The sequence below is a fragment of the Anopheles darlingi genome, chromosome 2, assembly GCF_943734745.1.
Source record: "Anopheles darlingi chromosome 2, idAnoDarlMG_H_01, whole genome shotgun sequence".
NCBI classification, from domain to species: Eukaryota; Metazoa; Arthropoda; class Insecta; order Diptera; family Culicidae; genus Anopheles; species Anopheles darlingi.
The window spans coordinates 74,781,057-74,806,056 of record NC_064874.1 but is presented as its reverse complement, the minus strand read 5'-3'; the positions used below and the strand labels follow the sequence as shown (position 1 = coordinate 74,806,056).

The 25,000-nt window shown below is 50.6% G+C and overlaps 1 protein-coding gene across 2 annotated transcripts in view; it reads left to right on the top strand.

Moving 5' to 3' along the window:
- Positions 1 to 25,000, top strand: part of LOC125951432 (neural-cadherin-like) — a 159,776-nt gene that overhangs the window by 7,597 nt on the left and 127,179 nt on the right. The window contains exons 1-2 of one of the 2 annotated variants that reach the window (XM_049680271.1): positions 18,456 to 18,589; positions 20,594 to 21,140. The exons of the other annotated variant lie outside the window; for it this stretch is intronic. Of the exons in view, the coding sequence (XP_049536228.1) occupies positions 21,089 to 21,140 (52 nt within the window). The 5' untranslated portion in view covers positions 18,456 to 18,589; positions 20,594 to 21,088. Of the gene's footprint in view, positions 1 to 18,455; positions 18,590 to 20,593; positions 21,141 to 25,000 lie in introns of those variants that run through there. 2 annotated transcript variants of the gene reach the window in all.

Here is a 25,000-nt window from a genome sequence, read left to right as displayed (position 1 = left end):
CACCACGGAGCATGGATGGAGGCGCCTGGTGCGGAACGTACGGTCCTATCGATGGAGAGTCCTGCGAACAACGTACCATCTCGTTTGCTGCCGGCTCCTTTATGGCTGCTGCTAGTGCTGCTGCTGCTTATGTTGCTTGATGCTGGTTGATGCTGGTGTGGCCAGACCAACGTGGAACGCCATTTCCCGCGCCAAGCTAATCCTGGTGACAGACAACGCCTGCCCGATCGGTTCCACTTATGGCCACAAAACAAACTGCTTCAGCCGAGAGAGAGGGAGAGAGAGGGGAGGAGCCAAAACGACCGTTACCACGGAACTAGAAGCGAGAGAGAGAGAGAGAGAGAGAAAGAAGATAGAGAAAGAAAAAACGGGAGCTTTAATCGCCTTCGATCGACCTGCCAAAGCAAGAAGCAAGAGAGGAAGCATCAAGAAATCAACCAACAAACTAAACACTCCAGGACCAACAGGGAGGGGTGAGGCGCGACAACGACACGTTCGTCTCGGTGACTTCCTCCCGCCCCTTTGGCACCGATATCGAACACCGAGCACCGTTCCGTTACCGTAACCGCCATAAAGAATGTGAAAATTTAATGACTTGGCCGAGCAATGCCACACGAGGCGGGACTTTGGTCAGGGAAGGGGGTTGGAATATGTTTCTCTCCCGTACCCTGCCCTGCCCCTTCTCTTTCATCCATCGTAATTCCCCCTTTTTTCCGTGTTTCATGCTTGCGCGACAACGCTTTTTAACCGCGCTTCGCTCCCGGTATGCCCGTGAAAAGTGTGTATGTGTGAGAGAGAGAGAGATGACGAAAGACGAAAAGCTTCTCAGTGCCAGCCCGCTCCCACCGGCAGTAGGTGCCCGAGTTCCGCGTTCCGGTTTAATGGTTACCGCGGCTGCCGCTGCCGCCGTCGCCGCCGCTGCCGCCGTCGCCGCCGCTGACTTTTTATGGACTGGTGATTAAGCTGATGATATTTTTATTCCACCATAAAACCCTCAAATCCATGGCAATCGATTTCGCTTTTGCTTTTGCAGCCGCGCATCGCACCGTCCGGATGTTCAGGAGGCGAGAGAGTGGTGGTTTGTTTCATCGGGTCCCCATCCCTGTTTCTTTCCATTTTATTTTTCCCCATTTTCCGGCGCTGCCCAAGCACCGACCCAGGCCACTGGATGTGTGTGTGGGGTACTACTTTTTATGACTTTATTAAAAAGTGTACGTTTTGTCACGCCGGCCATAGCTGGTCATAGCTTCGGGGTTGCTGTTCCAGGAAAGCTGAGTCTATCTGGACGTTGTACCGAGAGTTGTGACGTTGCTATCGGCATCCGACTCGTGCTGTTTGCATCGGTGATCACATTGGTGTCAAAGCTGTGGAGATATGCAAACGGGAAGCCCGGATTGAGCATATCGATTTTGCTGTGTGTGCGCCACATTATGCACCCGATTGGATTGGAACAATGGAAATTTCCATAGTTTTTGTGAGACCGCGGAACGAATTAGCCTTTTTTTTTGTTTTGTTTTCTGCTCACCGAGCCCCTAATTAAGGCAAACAGCTCGTGGTGTGAGTAGGATATTTTGAACCACATATTATGCTGTTTTAAGTTTTGTTCCTATGCCCCAAAAACAAATATATCCTGTTGCTGAATGCACCCGAAGCTAAGCTGTTTGCCCTGCTCGTGCTCTCGCTAATTGCTTCGATTAATTACTCTCAAAGCCACTCACGGTGGATCGTGGTTTTAAAGTAAAGTTCCGATGAATTATGCGCTGGTAGCATCATTAGTACCGTCAATTAGCCGCGGACACAGAGAGTGCCGCGTAATGAGAGGTGAATCGTGTTGAAAGCAATAGCGTGTCAATAAAACAGATCAATCGAGTGTGCTCGATCGAGTTGATTGAATGGCGATTGGGTTTAAAATGCACCGGAATGGAACAAGAAACGCTCCCGTGAAGCCTTCATTCTTTAAAACCACACACACACACGCCATTTATCCAGCATCCAGGGGCACGCGGGTATGATTTAATCGATTTGCGGAAGAAAAAAAAAGCAACCGTCCGGAGAGCAATAATGTTCGTTCGGATCGGGAGTCACTTTAACAAAAATAAAAAAAAACGGGGAAAATTGCAATTTTTCCAAACGTCACTTTCAGCTCGTCCGTCATCTCTCACTGACAATCGGATGTGGAACAAATAAAGCTCATAACTTTAATCTTCACTCCCCCCGCCCTGTGCAGACATACCGGAAGCAGGTTCCGAGTGCCGAGAGGGAGAGAGAGAGCCAAAGACAGAGTCACTCGTGGTTCTCGGAGCTCACAGGTAGCCAGGCAAACGGCGGTGCGAATGCGATGAAATGTGGCCAAATATGTATATATCATCGGTCGCGTCCTTTGTTACCGATATGCCGGCGCGCAATGATTACGAGATGAAGCAAATTATGTCACACGGAAGAATGCTCCCCGGGAATGGCATAAACTAGTGAAGCATCATTTCATTTCGCTTTCTCTCTCTCTCTTTCTCTTTCACTCTCTCTCTCTCTTTCTCTATCTCCGTGGTTTTCGTGGCTTTGGCGTGCAACGATGCGATTCCGCTGAGTGGATGATCCGCCTTTTGCCTTTCGCCTTTCTTTTCCTCGCGTTTTTGCGCCTCGCCGACGCTGTGAAAGGAATTGCCAAACGAACGAGAAACACACGCACACACACACACAGGCAAACATAAAAGCACACGAGTGCGCCCACTGTGCAGTAACCCGGATGGACTGTTGGAATGAAGCGGAAACGGAGCAGCCCTTCCCTCTACGAGTCTGCTGCTGGTTCCGAGAGCTTTTTTTACTTTTTATTTTTTTTGAATAGTCTTACGCCGAGGATGAACTTCGAGCAGCAGCGGCGGCGGCCCTTGGAGCAGACCGTTTGGGCGTTCCGCGATTAAATCGTGCCACCCCCCGGCAAAGCCCTTCGGTTTCACAAATTGTATGGCGCGTCTCCTCTTTTGGCACCGGGCGAGGGGGTGGGTGTGAACCCCGTCACACCCCCACACCCCCCCTCCACCAACGAAACCCATTCGCGGCCCGTTCCGTTTCGCCGAGCAAGGAGAATGCGCAGAGATTTTATCAACTAGATTGAATTGAAGCTACACCAGCTCAATCTGTCCTTCACGGCGTGCGCGGCCCCCTTCGTCGTAGCAGAAGGAAAAAAAGGGTTCCAATCTCGCTAAAGGAGAGGGGGGGGAGAGATTCTGAACCCGAAGCGGTGGTGGTGCAGCTAAATGGCAATATCCTTCGGCTACGGTATTGCAGCGGAAATTGGTGCTCTTTCTAGTGAGAGGCGACTGGTGGAAGCTCGGTGGAAGTGTCACACAGAATAGACTGGCAAAAAAGCACACAACTAACTGCCACTGCTATGTTTATGTGTGTGTTTGTGTGCGAGTTGTCTGGAGCTTCTTCTGGAGTAGTAGCAGTCACCGGAGGCAACAGATTTGTTGTAAGCTAAGGAAAAGCTCTTGTTTTGGCATTTTTGTGGTTTTGTGAAACACGATAAATACTAAACAACTGAAGCGAATGCTTAAAACAGATCAGATATCGCCAAGGAAATAATGTTTAAAGTTTCCACTGTTCGCACCGATAATGCTATTGTCGCTCGAAGAAGTCACGAAAACACGAAGATGAAGTTCCTCTCTAAGCTGTACCGACACAGCGTTACACCGGATAAGCGGATCAACCAATTAGGCCCATTATTAGGACAACTAAACGCCGGAGGCAGTCCATATTTGCTCTGCCTCTTCGATTGGTGGTCGAACGGACGGGACGCTCGGATTATCCGGTATGCCTTGGGGGGGGGAGGGCGCCCAAGTTTTCGAATCCCAATGTCTAGAATAACAAACCGTGGGCACTGCTTCTACCACTTCCACCAATCAGACTGCTACCTGACCTTCTCTTCTCTGTAAATTCTGCTTTATCCTGCTGCTAATCGATGGAGTATCCCGCATGGCGGCGACTCGGTATTATTATCGGTGTCTTTTCTTCTACTTCTTCAACTTGGAATCTCAGAAATCGTGCTGAAGGCGAGGGGTAAAGATGTTTGTAAAATATGCTATCAGATAACGGCTCCGAGATTACATTCGAATATGTTTTGTCTCTTCCCTCCGGCCCGTTGCGCCATTGTGTTGCTTCGTTGTTTTGAAGTTAGCCAAAGCTTTTCTGCCGATGGAAAGCGATACTGTTTACCATCTGAATCGATGACTGAACAGTAAAAAAGTGAAATGTTTGAATAATAATACTGCAAACGGTTGTCTCAAATCGATTCTCCTAAACTGCGACCAAACTGGGGTGGCCCAGGGACAAATTTGTAAGTAATTTGGCTTCAACTCAGTTAAATGATGCTCCTGTTGTGCTCTTTTCATTGCTCTTCTTCCTTCATTGTTCTTTTCAATTTTCTTTATCGCAAAAAAATCTGGCCCACCGATTGGCAGAAACGCTTCAAATTACGCACAACGTTTGAGCAAAACGCTTCAATGAAATTTTCCCTCAATTTTATTGCAAGAAATTAACAAGAAAACGAGGAGAAGTTGCATAAATTTCACCAAAATTCTGTCAGCTTCTGGACGCAACAAGAGTAACGGGATTGTTTGCATTCTCCTTCTCTTGTAACAACATAAATCATGTCCAAAAGCTCGTGAATTCCAAAAAAAAGCCCCCCATCCTGCGCCGTTATGAGTGATTGCCCTGCGTAATCTAGATTCTATATTAAAATTTAAAAATGTCTCTCAACGACACCGTTACTTCAAATTTAATTATTTGACGCAGCGGTCCACACCCGGTCCAGGGTGACCCGGAATGCTCGTTGTGTCCTGCCTCTACGGTCTCTAAGACAATGGTTTCATTCCAAAACCGCGACTCCTTCAATCATTTCTCCGGACAACGCTTTTTTTTTTGTTCACCGCAGTGCGAACCGTGGCCATTAAAAAGACCGGGGGTGGTACGATGATGGCCTACGCTACCGGTCGTACCCCCTACCACCCGCATCTATTCTGCAACATCCCGCCTTCCACCTGGGCAGCGTCTTCGGAACAGAAGAAGGGACGTTCGGAGGAGCGTTTGACGTTGGACAATTTATGCTAACTGAAGACTGCGGATCAACGAAATTACCGAGCCATAAAGCGTGGCCACTTAAAAAGGAAACGAAACCGCGCGCGGACCACTCGCCACTTGACCGGCATCAATTGTCGGACGTGTTGTCGGGCGCCGGCGTCGTCGTCGTCGTCGTCGTTGCGTCGTCGTCGTGGCGTCGCGTCGCGTTGGTCGCCCCCCCTTTTCCTGCGGGGATCGCATACCTGCGCGTCCACCGTGCTCGTGGCGTGGTGGAAATCACCATTTTTATTGGCCAAACCCATAAAACCCCAAGCGGGCGACCGGCTAAAAGTTTGGCCAAGCAGCAAATTTATTTCGCAAACGGTTGCCCCATTTGTTGCGCGCGCCAACCCCGCGTGTGGGGTGTGGGTGAGGAAGATTTATGCTTTCTTCTACCGCTCTCTCTCTCTCTCTCTCTCTAGCTCCTTCTGTCTGCCTCTGGAGCGCCGGCGAGTTCCGGTGGTGGATGGGATACCATTTCATTTGATGAGTAGTGGCACCCGTCGTCAGGGTTTTCCTTTTTCCATCCATTTCCCCCGAGTTTGCGGGGTGTCAATTATCGAGGGCGCAACGAAATGGTACACCAGCGCCCACTCCTCCTCGGCAGGGGAACCTGTCAGGATGAATCGGTTATTTCCCCCCCACCAGAGCGAGAGAGAGAGAGAAAATATTTGCTTATAATTTGAATACATTATCATTGCTGCTTTGCATTTGCTCTGCTCCACGTTCGGCCATACTCCACGTGTACGCGTACAGGCCTTTTCTACCTTTCCCATCACCTCTCCTCCTCTTCCCCTTTGCCCATGCTACCAGAGAACCGTCGACCAGGGCCCAGGTCAGGTATTCGTGTCGGAATTGGTATCGAACGAGTGATTCCATCCGATCCGGTGTGGAAAGGGATTGTGGTCTGTCCAGCGTGGCGCGAACCCTGTACGCACCTGGCGCCATCAACGACGATGAAATGACGGCGATGACGATGACGACGACGACCAGAGGCCTTTTGATCCGGGCGCTCTCGAAGGAGGGTTGCGAAGAGAGTTTGATTTTCACGCCCCCCGCGCAACCATTGCCCGAAGGGGTGGGGTGGGGGGAATCAAGGGTGGAAAATTTATGGCCAACCGGCCAACGGGTCCGACAATTTCCACCGCGCAATGCGTGCCAATCAGTAGCACTGAAGCTGTATCGGTTTAACAAGCACCATAACAGCGTGGGTTAAATAAATAAATAAAAAAAAACCCCGAACATGCAGTTACAGAGAGCCTGGAATATGGCCAATCACGGTCTCGGTCCGGTCACGGAGTGCAGGCTGTGTGTGTGTGTGTGCATGGATCAGAGTAGATTGCTGCAGCAACGGTGCAAACCGATCTCAATCATCACCGGACCGCGTGAGTTATGTATTACAGAGCGTAGGAAATGGGCCATTTCGATCACGATGGCACGATGTAATTTGCTACATAAATGTGGCGGCTTCCGGCACCCACCCACCCACCCACCCACCCGGTGTATTGATCCGGTACGCTGGAGATTACGATTATTGCACAATTTTAACACGGCCCGAGTCGGAGTATTGTAGCGGAAGAATTACGAAATCGAAATCGATTGATGGGATTTAAATAAACTGAGACCGCGAGGGGAGTGCGGTGAGGAGCATTAAAGCCTTCCAACACCGGGGTTACATAAATACATACCGACGGTTGCTATGGTTACACACCACACCGCAGCATAGATGACAAAGATGGTATAGAAAATGCATTCCAGTTTATGGTACAGTTATCGTTAAGTGCGTGCAACGATTTTAACTACTACTCGAACGCTGCACAAAGCACTGCGAATGCTGTAACGCATGCTGCCAAGTGGAATCATAAACACATTCTATCGGAATCATAAATACATTCTTCACAACCATGTGGATCAAAGTGAAAGGAATAAATTCTCGTAACTGGAGCACAATAATCAAGCAACCATCGATTGCACTCTGCAAATGCATGCTCGTTGGTGCTGGTGACACCGAGCTACTCGAAGCGATCAAACATTCCCCAGCTACACACACATACGGTGCTGTAAAATGTGGATGGGGAAGATGCGAGTGCACAATTCAAAGGAGATCCATTCAACGGTACAGATGTTTCTACGTAAGCAAAAAATTAAAATTGTCATATCGCAACGAAAAATCAATACATAAAAAAAATGGATGGATATGTGTAGAGATACTTGAATCGATACGATTAATTGCACAAACCATAACTTTAGCGACACAAAACATACATTATTTTCGCAAAATAATTTACTCGATGCATCCTTCGAACTGTCAAAGCCAGTCGTGGTCGTCGTTCAAAACAGTGGCGATTGTTTTTTCGTTGCGATAACGAAGATGTTTCTGCTAGTGTAGAAACACGCGGTACACGACCACCTACCAGTACAAAACCAAATCAAACGGTAGTGGGGGGGTTGAAATGAGGTACCGACCTCACCTATTGATCGGAACCTGGAGCTGTGATCGATCGATGCCTCGATGGCTCTCGAGTGCGCTCCACTGACATTTGCAAAAATGAAACCATTTTCTCCGGTGCCTCGTTACGGATGAAATTTTCTGTCGCAAAGGTGGGGGGGGGGGGGGATTACTGGAAGAAAACCTTGACGTGGTCCTGGTGGTGGTACCTGGAATCCACTTCCTGGGGTGTGGGGGGACTAGCATTCCATGTCGTTCCAAGAGACGATGACGGCCAACCGGTTCGAGCTTGCAGTTACACGCTTCAGCTGCCTCCAGGCTACCGAGGATAAGTGGCTTTGTGCACCTTCACACACACAAACACACACACACGTCCATGAATGCACGCATACGGACACTCACGTACACATTTACTGTATCACTTATCCTTCGAGTGGCGCGACGCGACGTTTTAGTAAAGGTTACACCCAAAGGGAACTACGCCTCTTCCGCCCCATCGGTGCTCGGTACCTCGTTGACGTAGTAGTAGCTGCCCCGTGGGATGCGTTACGTTGGCATTTGACAAATCACATCCGTTCAACTGGCTGGACACACCGTGGTCCGTGGTCCGTGGACTGTAAACCCCTCGGAAAAGGAACCGATGATCGATCATCCCTTTTTTGTGGGATGGAGAGAGAGAGAGAGAGAGAGAGAGAGAGAGAGAGAGACGGAGAGAAGGTGGTGAAAGCCGGAGATCCTTGTAAGATAAATGGAATATGCTGATACCGGAGAGCACTGGACTCACCCACGGTGTCCGCGTCGGAGTTCCAAGACTTCATCCCCCGTTTGCTACACTTTCACACAGCATTGTTCGCCCCTTTTTGCTTGGATTCTTTTCACCCCTCGAGGGAGGAGAGGGAGGGTTTCGTGTATCGCGACCGCACTATCAACCCCCTTCTTTCCTGACCACCACCCCACCCCCCCCCCCTTGGGTCTTTTCACAAAACGCGATTCGCGATTTGCATTTTCAGTCCCCCCGGAAGGAAGGAAGGACTGGAACGACGGAGTGTTCTGTGGATTGTGGAAAACCCCCCCCCGGGCCATTGGTGGTCTGGTCATCTGTCAACTCAGCTACCAACACCGCAGGACCGCTTTTTGGGGTTGTGCACCAGTTGTGCACTCGATCACCCTCTGCTCTGCACCCCCTCTGCAACCCTCTGGGTGGGGGAAGGTCTGTTGCACCCAAAGGCAATCCCGAGTTTTTCGATTGTTTTCGTTGTGTATTACAGATGTTTTGTTATTTCCCCATTTCCGATTTCCCATCGACGATGCCCGGATTCACTGTTTGTCCAATGCAGCTGCCAAAAACAAAAACAAAACAAAAAACAAGAGGCCACGATGGGAAAATAATATTAAAATTCTCGACCCTGCAGGTCCTTGCAGGTGGAACGACAGTCGCATCGGATTGGATTCGATCAGTTGCCTGGGACGCTTGTTAGGAGTGCGCCACCGTAGCCGCAGTACTGGGGGCAGTATTTATGAGCGCGATGATTCCTTGGACGGGGATCCATTTTTTGGATCCATCCGCTTTCCCACCCATCCCACCATAAATATGTAGATGAATTTTGATTGAAGGTTGAGGTCGATCCGGACACGGCTCGCACTGGACACGGAGGTGGCCACCAGGGCCATCGTCATACCCCGGAACCACCGGTAGCGTCACCGGCCCTTTCATTAGCACCGGCAGCAAGCTGCAGCGTTGCGGATGGATTGATGAAAACACGAAACGGCCCCTGCGCTTCCGGTCGCGATGGTCCACCACCACCATCATGTGCACGGGGCCGTGGCCGTGGCCAGCCCCAGAATATGGCACCAAAGCTCTGCTGCTGCTGCTGCCGGCTAGTTTTAACTCTGGTGACGGCGTTCGCTGCTGACGCGAGTCGAAGTGGTGGCTAATATTATGAGGAACGCTTCACCGGATTTTGAAGCGTGGCTGGTCGGACCTGTTGTGCCTGAATGTGTTTGTGTGCGTGCGTTGTCATCGCTTGTCGTACGTGTGGTGGAAAGTCAGCCTCTCGAAATCGAGGCTCTCGTTTCGTTTCGACATATCAATCTGGGATCTGGGATATTGCCCACTAGACGGTCTAGCGCGAAGCCAGCGACCGAGGGCCCGCAGAGACATGTCATGTAGCCTGTGCCGCCCGCGCACACACAAACACACACACGCGCGCCCGTACACGCCGTAACTCATTTTGAGATTGATGTTTGCGTTGCCTCTGCTCGGCGTCGCTCTTCAAACACGGTCCACGAGGTATCAGGGAGGTGTGGCTTCCAATCACGAACGTGATTTCGGCCGCGGAAAGGTTCCAAGCTCTTCTGCGGTCAGCTAGCCTGTATGCGTGTGTCTGTGTGTGTGTGTGTGTGTGGTCAGTTTTTGCGGAGGGGTAGAGCAAAAAAAAACATCCACCGGTCGGTCGTGAATTCACGGGGATGTGTTCTTCGACAGCCGGAGTTATGGTTCGGTACCGCGCTACCGCTTGGAGATGGCCCACCAGATCGCTGATTGCGTTCGCACGCGCGGAGATGGCTGAAGGACCGAGCAAAAGGTGCGCTTCATGCGCCAAGATTTTAAATATGCAGCATATGGAGCAGCACCAACAGCAGCAGCAGTAGCATAAAAGCATCATGCATGAGCATGCAACGTCGTGGGAACATAATTCATCATTTCCCAAAAACGGTCATGACGGAACACCCGGTTTTGTGGTTTTTAGCGAACGGATGGAGGACAAATTATGGATTAGCTGTTGTGACTGGACCTGGGGCGGGGTTCAAGTGTGTTTCAAAGGTGTTTAGCTAATGCATCAGGCCGCTAACCTAATTAGTCGGAAGAAGAATCTTTTAAAACATCCAACCTTTTAAAACGGGGTTTCAATGTTTTTAAAGTTCGCATCATAACACACGTTATGATGAATTCGGTTTTGCTTATCTCTGTCTACGGTTGGGATCTTGAAATTTCCTCTAATATATTTAATTCTTATAAGGTAAACAATTGTTCTACCACTTCAAAATCGAAACAATTCAGGGAATAATAGTTGATTAAACCTAATTTACTTTAATTCTGTACAGAATGCCAACAAATATCTTCAACATAATAAGTCCAGGGTGCGCCATCTAAACAGGATCTATTGAAATGTTCAATAACTCCTTCATTTTTTAACCGATTTTGAAAAATGAAGCAAATATATTTACATTTTACAATGCCATTAAATGATAATTCACTTGGAATATAATGTCGATCAAATGACCGCATCGATTCGACAAAAAAAAACAGCCGTTTTTGGGCATTTTAATGGTAGTAAAAGTTAGGATATGCTTTGTTAGTATTTCTTCACAAGCCTTTTGATATTTTGCAGCATTCAGCCGATATGCAATATTATGAATTATGAACTTTGCTACATTTTATAGAATGCTACATTTAATTTTATAGAACCATGAAGTTAACATTCATGGTCACAAGAAACAAGCTGCCAAGAATAATAAAATCCAACGCTTTGCGTTCGAAGAAGTCCATTAGACAACTTAATTTTCACTCACTGATTAGTACAGCAGCCCTCAGCGACTAACAAGCTTCATAGCAGATGCTCACCGTTTAGAACAATCCCAAAAGCATCAGATTGAGTTTTCTCGAATTAAGCAACGCTACAGCAGCGGCACTCTACTGTCTCTAGTGGGAACGGATCAATTGCGATGGCCCACGGTTAAACGGATCATCGCCAACGCGCTCTCTCTCTCTCTCTCTCGGTCCGTTGGTTCCGGTACAATTATGAAACTTAAGGATTTTGTCAAAAATGCTACTAAACAGCACGCGGCACGCGGTCCGCGCACCGTACACCCACCGCCCCGGTTCCACCGGTTATCAATTACGGACCACTACAATGTCACTTTGACTGGTTACGCTCCGTTGTTTCGCTGTTGTCCGAAGATGCTTCCTGACACAATCGTGCTCGACGCGAACAAATTGGTTCTTGTTTCGCTTTACTTGCCTCCCAATCGTACTCGAGTCCATTGCTTTACTCTGGGAGGAGAGGATGCTCTGGGATAGAATGCTAGCAGCAGCAGCATCATCTACCAGGAGGAGGAGCACCAGCGCCTGCACCTCGAGGATTACTCGAATTACATAATTATCAGTTCGTTTGGCTTATTAAGTTTAATGGCACTCGACACTTTAGAAGCGCTGTTCAGCGCTCGAGGCGCCCGCTTACCTCCCACGGAGTGAAAGCATCCCGGAATCCCCACCGGGATCGCCTATCGAAACCTTGCTTCCCTTCCTCCCCATCCCCCCTCGAACTGTCCCAGGCTGACTAATGAAGATTACGAAAATTTGAATCAAGAGAAAACACCAGAAGGAAGAGGTGGTGGAAAAGTGGTAGAGAAGGAAGGGAAGGTGGTCCTTCCGAGTGGAAAAAGTGGAAACAACCAACCGGTGCCGGAGGCCAATACAATATGATGGTGCTAAAATCGATTAACAGGAACAACAAGCAAACAGGAAATTGCTTCCGGGGATGAGGTTGCATCCCCCTTCGTTCTTGCTGGTGACGTTGTATTGGGGTGGAGAAAGAGAGGAGGAAATTAAATAAAATCATCTTTCGAGGCGAGGGTGGTGGTGCTCGAGAAGCTGGAACAGAGAAGCTGGTTTTGAGTGAATCGGAAACTCCTCGATCGGGAGGGGTAGCAAAGGGCTGCGGAAGGGAAATGCGAAATGGAAACACTCCTCAAAGTCCGGGGAAAACTAGGAAATGGTTTGGCAAATGGGTTTTTCGTTGGCTGCTACTTGCCACTTGGCGTTCTGTTCCGTGGCCAAGTAAATCCGCGAAGTGTGTCTGGTGAAGGTCGGCCAGCAGGTCGGCCATACCAAAGTTCTGACGGCCAAGACGGCCCCTCGGGTGGGCCTCCGCAGGGGGTGGAAAACTCTAATTGATTTAGCAAACAATCCTTTCCGGTGGTGACCACCGCATGGCCGGAAAACCTCTCCCCATTTTTGCGTTCAATCCGGGCGTGTTAAATCCGGTTCTCACACACACACACACAATCACACAAACGGCGATGGCGATACCATGATGGTGCGAGCGCAAATAAATCACTGGGAAAATACTGCGCCCCGTTGTTGCTCGTCGTGGCGTTGGCACCAGGAAGTTGTTTCGTTCCGTTCGTCAATACCAGTTCCGACGACGCTTCCAGCTTCACAAAACGTGCCAGTAACCAGTCGACTGTGGATCGGACACGTCCAAGGTGGTAAGAAGGTTTTTTTCCCCCGAAGAGGAATCTCACTTCTGGCCGCACTTCATCATCGAGCAACGGGCCATATTTAATCCATTTCCTTCCAAAGCAAATCATCTTCATTTGCTGTACAGATTAGGATCACCGTGACCTCTCCCGTGATTGCTGCCGTGACCTTTACCTTTACCAATTTCGTTCTAGATAGAGGCCGAACGTAACAGAAAAGGCCCGAAGGTGGACTAAAGTAATAGGAAATGGGTTTTCACTATTCCGCCAGTGCCGGGACACACACACACGCACACACCAGTGCATTATACTTTTTAGGGATCGCTCGCCGGTTTTTCCCCCATTTTCCATCCCCACTTTCCGGATGCTTTCCGGGCTCTCTTATTAGCATTCTTTTCGCGGCTTGCGCCCGGACCGGACTGTGTACCGTGATTCGCGTCCGGGGCACTCCATCTGAAATTACTTTTTCCAGATTTAAATTAGGTTCAATTTCGTTTCGCTTATTATGGTCATTCGTTTTGGGGCTGGCCTTCCGGGAAAGCATACCAGGGCGGGCGCTCCGGTCTGGGACATGGTTGAACTTGATAACCGAACCGAAGCACACGGATCGTAGACCATCGTTGTTTAGTAAGATAATTTGTGCAGAGCTTGTCAATTTTTGCGGCCGTGAAAAGTTGGTATGTCCGAAGCATGCTGCACGCTCTGGGAAATGTTGGCTTCACTACTTCACTGGTTAGAGTTTATAATAATCGAAAGGGATCGAAAAGCATCTCCTCGCTCAGGCAGTGCAATAGTTTAAACAACTGTCTATCACACCTGGAACACTGAACACTAGGCAAAGACGTTTGCCTTTCCGGTTTCCATTAAAGTGAGGTTATGTTATTGAACAATTACAAAGGGAAATACAATTCAAATTAAGCCTTCCGGCAATAGGCAGCTTCCGGCGCAGCGCATGACTCTTAAACCCATATCATTAACGACCGATCAAACGCAAACAGATAAAGCAAAAACAAAAAAAAATAGCGCCAGTCCAGTCCAGTCCGAGAAGGATCACAACATAATATGCTGCTGTGGCCAACCTTCTCCTCCTCCTTCTTCCCCCCCTTTTTCCTGCTCAGCAAACAGCTCGTGTCCATTTAATTAAACGCACCGTGTAAACGCAACAAATCCCTTGTTGATGTGAATCTTATGGAAAATAAACACATCCCAGCACAACGCAGCACACCGTTCCCTTTGCCTTCCGTCGCCGTTATTTCCACGAAACCAACAAAACCAGTACACAGTAACTGAAACGATCGAATGATTTATGCTGGATTATATCGGTGGGGAGCTTCAATAAAGGAACCATTTTATTCATTTCATCCCTTGTAATATGTGTGTGTGTGTGCGGAGTTGTCGGAGTGCCGGAAAACTCCTGGGTATAGTGTGGAACGGAGAACGGTTGTGTTCCCGTCCGCCCGGCGGCCATTCCGCTTCTATTGAAAACATGTCGTAAAATGTTCTGTCAATTATTTCAATAAGACCATGCTCCCTGTCGAAAGCTGTCCCGGTCACTTTCCGGTTTTGGGGTATGCCAGGCCCGCGAATGACGCACCGCGTATAGCCGCGGTCCCAGCTTTTACGATCCCGGGAACATACACTTCCAAGAAACAGCGAACGCCCTCTCTCACTCTCTCTCGGTCGACGTCGAGAGAACACTTCACCTGTCAATAGAAATCATTGCAAAAACACTTGTCGTTCACGAGCTTGGCGTGGGTTTTGGGGCCCGGTCGAACGGTCCCAGGACCCACGGCTTGGTCCCCGAGTGGGTGTTGCACACGAGTGAAGGACCGTGGACCGGTGTTCCAACCGATGATGAACCATAAAAAAACCTTATGGCGGCGTAAATTTAACAACCATTTTAAAGCATACTCGATGCTCGGGTGCGGTAGTACGACCGGCACCCACCGGATAACCGGCACCACCACACTCGGCCAGCTCAGCGCATGAGAGAAGTGAGCGAGCGACGTCGGAAACAGGGACCGAAGCGAGCGAAGCGCAATTACGACAATCAAAGCGATTCCGCATAAAACAATGATGATGGTCTCCGGGGCCCGGGACTTTTCGGGGCCGGACCGTTGTTGGCCGGGCCCAAATCCAAGAATTTTCGGCGAGCGCAAAAGGCGAAAGTGCGCCATCGGCAAACCCTCATTTCGGTGGTTTGGTTCCCGGTCGGACGCCCGGTCGGTCTCGCTACTTGAATTCCAATTTTTCTTCTCACCCCCCAAAAAGACCATCCAGCGTGGTGTGATGACCATCAAGGCCATATGTGTGTGACTGTGAGGAGGAAGGCCCACCACCGGCCGGTGCATCGGTCAACCGGTTCGCTCGGTTCGGGTTGTGATACACTGTTTTTTTTGTGTGTGGCTCGACCAAACGAAAAGCGAAGCAAAATCAAGAGCGAAAGAGTCAACGGGGGGAGACAACGATGGGGTCCAACCACAAAACTCCGACGGAAAAAGGGGGGGAAAGAGAAGAGGACTCTTGGTGGCCGGTGATTTTGCATTTGTGCCGCCGCCAACGTCGTGCCGCCCTTCTGTTTTTTTTTTGGTGGAACGTGAAACACGCTTTTTTGGTCCGAGGAACAGACGAACGGTTTTTTTTTTTTTTTTTTGGGGACGACACTCTCGAGTATGCTTAGTATTTCAACTATTCACGAAGGGGAGAGGGGGTAACGGGGATGTCAAAAAGGATTCCACTAGCATCCCTTGCCACCCCCTTGTCCTTCGATTGTTCCCTTAAGATGAACGCAGGGGCAATCCAATTAAAAACGTTCGACAAAAGACCGGCGGCCAAGGATTCCCAGTTCCAGATCCGGTTTTCAGACCGACCGAATGATCGAGCACACTCGGTGGACACTTGGACCTTCTTAAGCACCCCCCCTCCCCTACGAGCACACCGAGAAGACTCTTTGGACTGTCTCTTTGCAGTGCTGCTCGCAAAGAATAATTTAATTCACATTTCCGCCGGAAAACGGTGCCGGGGGTCCGGGCCGGATTTGCTGTAAATTTGCGTATGAATATAAAACGCTCGTTGATGCCATTTTCTTGCCTGCAATGTTGTGATGGAGAGAGAGAGAGAAAAAAAAAACACACACACACACACAAAAGGAGCAGAAAAAATGTGTAACAAACATCCTCGGTTCACGATAATTGAAGATTGCCCATTTTCCTAAAGACATTCGTCTACCAGAGAGTGTGCGCCCTTTCGTAGGTCGTAGCATGCTGACAAAGCGTACACCCTGGCAGAGGACACCCCCGATGGCCGTGTCCGGCAAAGTCCAACTCCGGGATCTCATTTGTTCTTCTCCTCAGCTTCGCGCAACACAACACAACAAATCAGATAAGCCACGACGACGACGACGACTACGATTCCGGCACGGCCTTTCGGTCCGTCGTCGTCGTCGTCGTCTCTTCTTCCGGACACTTCACTTCACGTCCGCACTCGCTTCCCTCCCTTCTCATCCGGCCTAATGGTCCGAAAAACGGGAACGACAGATGACGCCCTTCGAGGTCGGTTCGCCGTTTGGTTGGTTGGTGGTCGGAGGAAATCTTTATTTATCTGTTTCGTCGTGTCTGGGCGTTGTCTATCTGTTGACTTTTGATCCTCCCGTTTTCTTTCCTTTCCTTTCCTTCCTTTCTTGCTTCTTTCCTTGCGTGCAAAGTGGGTCATTTTTGGTGGGACTATTTTTCCGGCCAGGCTTTCCACGGTATTTCCAGGCTGGTCGAAGTAGTGCTATGCAGCCCACGGTTCTTCCATTCCCAAAACCGGAGCTAATGTGGCATTGATAATACTCGAAAGCCCCCCCTGTTCATGGTCATGCTTGCTGCTGCTGCTGCTGCTGCCTTCTTCTGTGTGCACTATTTCTGTGTGGTCGCCGCTGCAACGGATATCCGGTGGCCGATGACAGCACATTGCAACGCCATTTTCCCCGTCAACCCCTGGTGTGTGTGTGGGTGTGTGTGTGTGTGTGTGTGTGTGTGTGTGTGTGTGTGTGTGTGTGTGTGTGTGTGTGTGTGTTTGCCGGTGGGATTTACGGCGGGTTAAAACCGAATCCCCGCCGCATCCGCCGCTAATGGGATAGATCAGTTACACGTCCATCGGGGATAGCGTCCAGCGCAGGACGTGCTCTGTGTGTGTGTGTGTGTGTGTGTGGTTGTGTGTTGAGCATCGCATGTGTGGCGCATAACAAAACACATTTGCGCTCTCCTTTCCCCCCTTATCGGATCCCGAACAAAAGGATCAGAAGCGCTTTCATTCTCCCCCCGGGATAATGGTGGAAAATGCCCATCTCCTAATGATTGGCGTTTGGTTAGTGGAAAGTTTGATCAGGATGAAACGTAAAACTTTCCACGCACGCACCACACTGTTGAATGAATATGATCGATCGGCATGGAAACCAATGTTACATCAATGTTCGATGCGCTCGATCAAAATACAAAATCATCAAACTATGGGGCGGGCTAAAAGCATTTTCCAATAGCTCGCACACCCCCCAGAAACCGCTCGTCCATCAGCGTATGATGGCGAGATCGGATCGAGCATTGACGTACGGCAGCAAATTCGACTGCTCGAAAGCCAAAGAGAGCTCACATTTCACAATGGAATGGAAAAGAATTTCGCTTCATCCCCCACCCCTGCCCAATGATGAAAAGCGAGATGAGGTTGGCTCGGTTGGTTATATTAAAGGACGGAGGAAAAAAAACTGTTTAGAGTTTTCACCGCCACTCCCAAACTGCAGCTCGTGAAGGAAGGTGTTGCTAAGCTTCCAACCCTTCACACCAGCACCAGCACCCACCACCCTCACACAACCCATTGTCATGTTTGGAGCTTTATTTCGGGGTGTTAATGTCACGATGATTAATTTATGCTTCAAGAGGCAGTATCAAATGGCACACCCGGGGGCGGCGGCGGCGCGTTGGGCACGTTGTCTATGGGCGCCCCTCAAAGCATCAAAGCTACATAGCAGCAGCAGCCTCACGACGACGACGCTCGCTTTGATGTTGATCGCTCGTCGCGTGAACGCTCGGAGTGAATGCACCACAAAAAAAAAAAAGGAAACGGATGCTGGCCTGCCCCAACACGAAGCATCGTGTGTGCACAGTTCACGCGACTCCTTCTTCGAGCAGTGGCGGTGGCGATCGTGTGTTTGTAGTAGGGTTTGGCGAGCGCCTGCGTTCCGTCCTCGCCCGAATGAAAGCTTCGGTTCGAGGGCTGCAGTTTCGCGCGCGTTCGTCCCGCGGGTTCACGGACGAGCTTTCGTCGTCCTGGTCGTGCCGGCCGAAGATCGGAGCTTTCGTCCGAGGACTCGTCCGGCATCCGACGTTCATCCGAGACGCGTCGTGTTCGTCGTGTCGCGTCGCGTCGCGTGAATGAACGCGACCGTATTGTCGAACCCGAATCCGAATCCGATCCGATCCAGTGCTCCATCATCAACAAAACTCCATCGCGACGCGTCGTGTTTGGCCAACCCGCGGGGGTGACTTCCTTCCTTAGTTGCTCCGTAACCACGAACGCGATCAGTCCAGTCGAGTGCGAGAAGGGGCGCCAGTGTCCTCACATCTCTCTCTCTCTCTCACACTCTCCCCCTCGCGGTCTCTATCTCGCGGTCTTTAGTAGATCCTCCCGATTGCGGAATATTGCAACAAAACCGTCGTGCGGACCGTGCCCGTGGCGTCCCGAGTGTACCGCAGCAATGAAGGCAAATCCTTGAGAATCCTTTCGGTAATTCACATCCTGCTGCTGCTGCTGCTGCTGCTGCTGCTGCGTGAGCTTTGTCATTGGGTGGGGCGACCGGATGCCGGATGCTCGCCAAGAAGGTTGCAGCTGCAAGCAGCAAGCGGGTTTCACTTTTGTGCGTGCCCCAGAACAGTGTTCGTGGTTCGTGTGTCGTCTCAAAAAGGATGCTAAGGATGCTAAGGATGCGACACATATTCAGCATCCCTCACACATTACATAACACACGCGCGCGTAATGAATGCTCGGTGCAGCGCAGTGATAACAGTGTAAACATGACGGAGCAGGAGCAGCATTAACAGCAACAACATCGGCAGGAAGGGTACTAACGAAGCACCACGAAGAGCTTCCCGCTTTCTCACGGCGTGTGCCAGTGTGCTGTGTGGGGGTGTGAAAAGCAGGTGTGCTCACAGGGAGTTCTGGTGAAAACTCAAGCAGGCAGTAAAAGATGCTGAGGGTGGTGGGCATCAACCGAGCGCCGGATACGGTGCTCAATGTGCTCATCCTTGCCAGGATTAACGTTTGCTGCTGCTGCTGTCGCTACCGTTGCTACTCTGTAGCGTTCCATTGTGTGGATGGGAGCTAGGGTGGCTGAAAAGGGCCTGCTGGCCTTGTGATGTTCTGGCCAAGTGTCCTCCACATACACACACACCCACCAGTGCTTCTCATGTGGGATCTGAAGAGCCTACACGACACCGACGCCGGTGCGCTCGCCAACACAAACGGTGGAAACGAGGAAAATTAATGACCAACCATAAGGATTTCCCGCGTGCGTGTGCGGTGGTGTGAGAGTGCGAAAAATTTCGCATCCCATCCACCGGATGGGGGGTTGCTATCTGTTGGTGACGCTTGCACACGTATGTGCTTGTGTGTGTGTGTGTGCTTGTGTAGTTCCGAGGATGTCGTCGCTGCAGTAACACAGGACCGCCTTTTGGCATTTGGCAGGCACAAAACAAATGGCAAAATGGCACGAAAGGCGGTTAAGGCTGGTACCTCAACTCAAAGGCCACCCCTCTCGCTGGAAGGCCATTGCCTAAGGGGGGGTCCATTCATCATACCACCGGGACCGGAACATGGCAGCCTAGCGACGCGACAATCCGGCGTCCGGCGAGTCGCGTCCGAACCCCGCAAGAGATACACTCCTGCTGCTGGTGGTGCCAAGTGCACACGCATGCACGCACGGACACTGGCACATTCAAACGAGTTGAGAAGTGGAACGACGACGACGACAATGGCTCTGCATCCTTTCTCCGGACGATGTGTGCGGGATTATGGCCACCGAAATCCACCGAATAATTGCATCTGTTTCGGGCGCGCGGAAGGAAACGCACGGGCATAAAGCTGCTGGTGCCGAGCCCGGCGGGAGAAAAAATGGGAAAAGTGAAATATCGGTGTGTTTACGCTCCGTATCATCGTTCCCTGGAATGGTGGTGCTGGTGGTGACGGTATCCGGTAGCAGACGAAGTAGAAGCTGTAGTAGCAGGAGAATGGACGACCGTAAAAGAAGGGAATAGAGAGAGAGAGATAGAGAGACGAAGAGCTGGATGTGGATGAGGCTGCGATGCACCAAAAGGGGACAAAGCGTCCTCGTAATTATAACTGCATTAGCATACATGGAAACGGCGAGCGAGCGAGCGAGCGAACGTCGTCTGGTGTCGTCTGGCGTCTCAGTGTCCCGCTGGAGTGTGCTTCCGCGACAACCAAAGTGTGTGTGTGTGTGTGACACGACCATGGACCGGGCCGGAGGATCGAGGGGTGTTCTTTAATTATTTTTCAAGCTGTTCGCCCTCCCCCTCCAACCAACCACCCTGGAATCTGTCCCTTTCCTTACGCGAAAAAATGGGAAGCTTTCGCGCGAACCCGCACTTCGCGTCGGGCGGGCGGGCTGGAGATTGATTTTGCTTTGTCTCCGACGGCAGCAATCCGAGATCCTCCTCGGTCCTTTAACTTCCATTTGCTTCCTTCCTCACCTTCTCTTTTTGTCCTTTCTAGGAATTTAATTCAATTTAGGAAACAACAACAACCGAAGAAAAAAGAAGCAAAGAAGTAGAAACGGAGTGTAGTAATTGAGTTTTGCAGCGGAACGACTAAAAGTCCATTATCTGGCACCGGCAATCGGTTCGGTCCGGGTCTGAGTGTGCGTGTGTGTGTGTGTGTGTGTGTGAACGAGTGTGTTGTGATCAGGGAAAGGGGGCGAAAGAAAAAATTTGGAAAATTCCACCGGCAATCGAATACAGTTTCCTCGCACATCGGGCCGACGTTTCCCGGTGTTCCCATTTTGTGCGCTGTGATTGTGCGCTGGGTGTGTCCGTGTGTCCGTGTGTGTGTGTGTGCGATTAAGGTGTGTGCGATCACCAGGATCACTCTGAGCGTTGTGCGAAGGGCGTGCGCGCGCATTGGTGAAGCCCGCGCAACATGTGCATTGAGTACGATTTGTGGGCCTGACTAGTGACACTACTGCTGCAACTACTGCAACTGATCGGCGTTATGGTGGATCCACTGAAGATCTTCTGGGTACTGACGAACAGCACTTATTTAGGTAATTATCGAGGGGGGGACACGATCCTTCGCACTGTCCAAGTGAGGTCACCATTTGACGTCAAAGGGTAACGCATATTACAGCACGCACTGTTACTGCTGCCTCTCTTTATGTGTGTGATGAAGATTCCGCGTTGTAAAATATCGTACGAGCAGCATATCGAAGGCAGAGAGCTCCCCAAGCAAGCTCTGAGATTTTTGGGGCAAACATAAAAGACTTACGAATTGGCTCTTCAAATGGCGGCCAGCATTACGATCGCGCGCCTCACCCTTATCTTGACGGCAAATCTATTCGAAATTTCGTATCCTTCTCTCCTCTTGCCTCTCTCCCCCTCAAACACACTTCACATTTCGCTGTTTTATCCGGACATTTTCGACTTCAAATTGACAGCCCAAAGTCGGCCGACAGCGTACAGCGTTGCTACTCAGCCTCCTTTGCTCTCGTTGGTTGAAAAAGTTGGTTTTCTGGTTTTTCTTCTACTCGCACTCCACGTTTGGCCTCGTTTCGTTCCTCAGTCATCGTACTGGTGTGCCCGAGGAGGAAACGTCTGCTGCTTCTGCTGCTGCTTCGTAGTATTCGTTGCTAGAAATAAAAACGACCGTACGACGATGTACAGACGACGACCGCGTGTCCTTGAGAATCTGTGTCGTGATCGATAAAGCAAATAGAGAGAGAAAAAAAAAGCGAAGAAAGTAAAACCCTTACCGGCAGCGGCATCTTCATCTCTGGTGGCTGTGCCAGCCCACCACCGGGGAAACACGAGCGAGGCGGCCGCTTGCGCCAGCCGTTTCCAGTCCGATGGACCATACATGAACGCCAGCACCGTGGACCGATCCTCTAGCGGTACATCGTCGAGTGAAACCTGCGGAAAGAAGCACACTTTCGGACGTCGATCCGGACACGCTTCGTCTGATGTTGATGGCATCCTCTGGGCCCAGACACACCGTCAGCACCAACCACGGAGACAGAGAGCAAGCGAGTATACGAGGGGACGAGCAAATTGCTTTGAAGCGCGACACGAGACGCGTTCGATTCAACGCCGACTGACAGCCGGAACGGAAGACCCATTCACCGCAGGCCAATGGTTGCTGCGATTGCAGGACGTGCCTTTGTGCGCGCGCGCGTGTGTGTATTTCCCAGCATTTTAGCGCCTACTGTGGGGTTGATGTTGGCGTCGCGATTGAATCTAAAGTGGGAGAGTTAAGCCTGCTTGGCAGCCACACCCCCCGTTTTGGACCGCTTCATGGTTTATTCATGGTGTTCCGATGTTCGATAACGGTGCAGCACGCATATTGTTGTACGGCGCACTAATCGTTAGACTGATTACTGGAAGGGCTACAGTTCACCTTTTACGAGGTGCACACCAGACTCTTGTTTTGCTGCTGCTTACTTAGAGAAGCCAGTGAACATGAATATGCAACATTAACAGCATCACCCGCTCGTGGAGCATATCGGTTTCGATTAGCTTCTTAATGGCCACACCCACGGCGCTGCTGGCGCTGAATGTCGCCTGTCCACCTCACATCAGCCGCAGTAGCAGCAATCTTTTCGCAACAGCTGCCAGCCTCCGGAGCCTCGGGTGACGAAAATTCATTAGTTTTTCTCCTTCTTTTGTTTATTTGCCAAAGATTTTCCCGTTTCCGGGCGTTTGACATGACATCAAGGAGGAAGTGGTGATGGCAGTAGTGGTGCTCCGGTTCAGTGAACCGAGAAACCGAGCCTTGGCACTCATCAAAGCCACACACACACACACACACACACACACACAAAGAGCTGCTCACAGTGTTTGTTGTGAGGAGAAAATTCGGTTTTCCCTCCAGTCCTTTTGCGTTCTTCTTGAGGAGCTTATCCTTCTTAACCTCTGGACAGCACTTCCACTCTCCTACGCTGTGGTGTGTATTGTGCGTGCGTGGATGGCCCATGACCATTGCCAATGGTGGGAAGGATAGAAAACTCGGTCATCATCATCATCATCATCATTATGGTGCGAAAGGAAAGAAGGCGAAAGCGGCTCACCAGGAACTAGGCCTTTAAGGGCGACGAGTTGTAACAATCGGTCTTCGGTTCATCGACTCGCCGGCACCATGGTGGGCGCCTTGGCCGGATAATTAATCATCTGATAAAAATTGACTCGCCCAGCAGGCATGTTGTTCATCATCAAAGCCAAAGCCCCATGGCCATGAGGTTCTTTAGAGGGGGGGCAAGTGCCTGACACGGAATGACGCAGATTTGCGTCCAGCACTCGCTGATGACTTATGGCCCAGTCCCTCGTATCGTTTGCCCGGCGAGCAGCACGCGTGAGTAATCATGTTCGATCCCCTGGGGGTGGTGGTCTCCTGAAACGATGACACAAAACAGGAAGCAATATGTGACCTGCGGGATATTAAGCTCGACGTCGAGATCGCCGACGAATTATCGGGAATTCATCATTTGATTGAAATGTGACTTTTCCGGCTGCCAGCTGCCACCATTCGTCGTTCGGCCGCTTATTATTACATCAAGCGTGTGATAAAGAATTGTCAATGTTGTCCTCCAGCCTCCATGTGCGATAAGACCATCAATTCCATCGGAACCGCGGCGAGGGCGTAAAGGCAAAACCGAAAGGCCAATACGACGACGCTCTTTGGCCTTTTCCCGAATTGTGCCACATCATCACACTGGGTCCGGGTGGTGTGGGTTCACCGTTCGCAAGTGAAGCTGTTTGAGCTCCCGGAGATATATATATATATATATATAGAGAGAGAGGAAGATATCACAGCGCACCAGTGCCCGGTGCCCGGTCACCCAAGCACCCAGCGTCCCAACCAAAGAAACTGCTGCTTCATCGCCTTTTGTTGACTCCTAAGGAAGTTCCATTTCAGTGCTCGCCCCAGTTCGGTGGCTGAGTGGAAGAGGGTAAGGGAGCGCAAACTTTCCCACCAGCTCACCAGCTGATGCCGAAATCTGACTAATCACCTCATGTGAGGCCCCGGGACTGTGGGCCTTATGTGACGAATCGCTAAGTGGCTGAAGCCTCAAACCGTTGGATACCCTCGGATACAGATACGTCGGCATATTTTATGCTCGGCGCGGCATTGTTGTGTCTTGCGTTTTCTTTTGCGTTGCGGGCTTCAACCCTGGAGCACAATTTTCTTTCCCCTTTCCCCGCTCTTCGCTTCCTCGTCGCCAACACAAAGGAAAAGGGAAGACCTTTCATCGCACCATTAACGGGCGTGCGCGAGCGTCCCCGTGGCGTGGCAAACACCCGAACCCGAAGCAGAGGCACCCTCGTCAAGAATGGATCTCCCCGTTTTTGGAGTGTGGAGTGCCTAGAGGTCACATATGGCCACAGGGTTCACAGGGCACTTCTCACAGGGGTCTTCTTTCGGGGTCGTTCCGTCTCACTTCCACAAAACCACCAAAAATCTCACAAGCACCAAAGGCTGAGGGGCCCGAAGCGACGAACGCCAACGTGAAAGCGCGAGAAACCGTGAAATACCATCGGCCCGAAGCCTTCGGCGAAGGTGCTGGAAGGAACGCACATTAAACAACGGAAAAACCACGCAATAAAACTTTTGGCCAACAATTTACCCTTTCTACACCGACCCTATCCGTCGGTTTCGGTCAGGCGGGGCTATTTGAGGTGTTGAAGCGGTCTAGGGGCTAGAGTAAACACAATATCCCAGACTCTGGCGCGTTCTGGCGAGCGCGCGCGTGGCCATCAGTCTAACCCGAAAACCTGCTGCTACCTTCCCTTCCCAGTTTTCGGTCAGCTGCTCGTTGCCTTTTCCAATTACACACCACAGATCAGTGGTGGTGGTGGTGGTGATGGTGAAAGGCGTTCGCATTTCACATTTTCGGACCCCAAACCGGAGGCCATC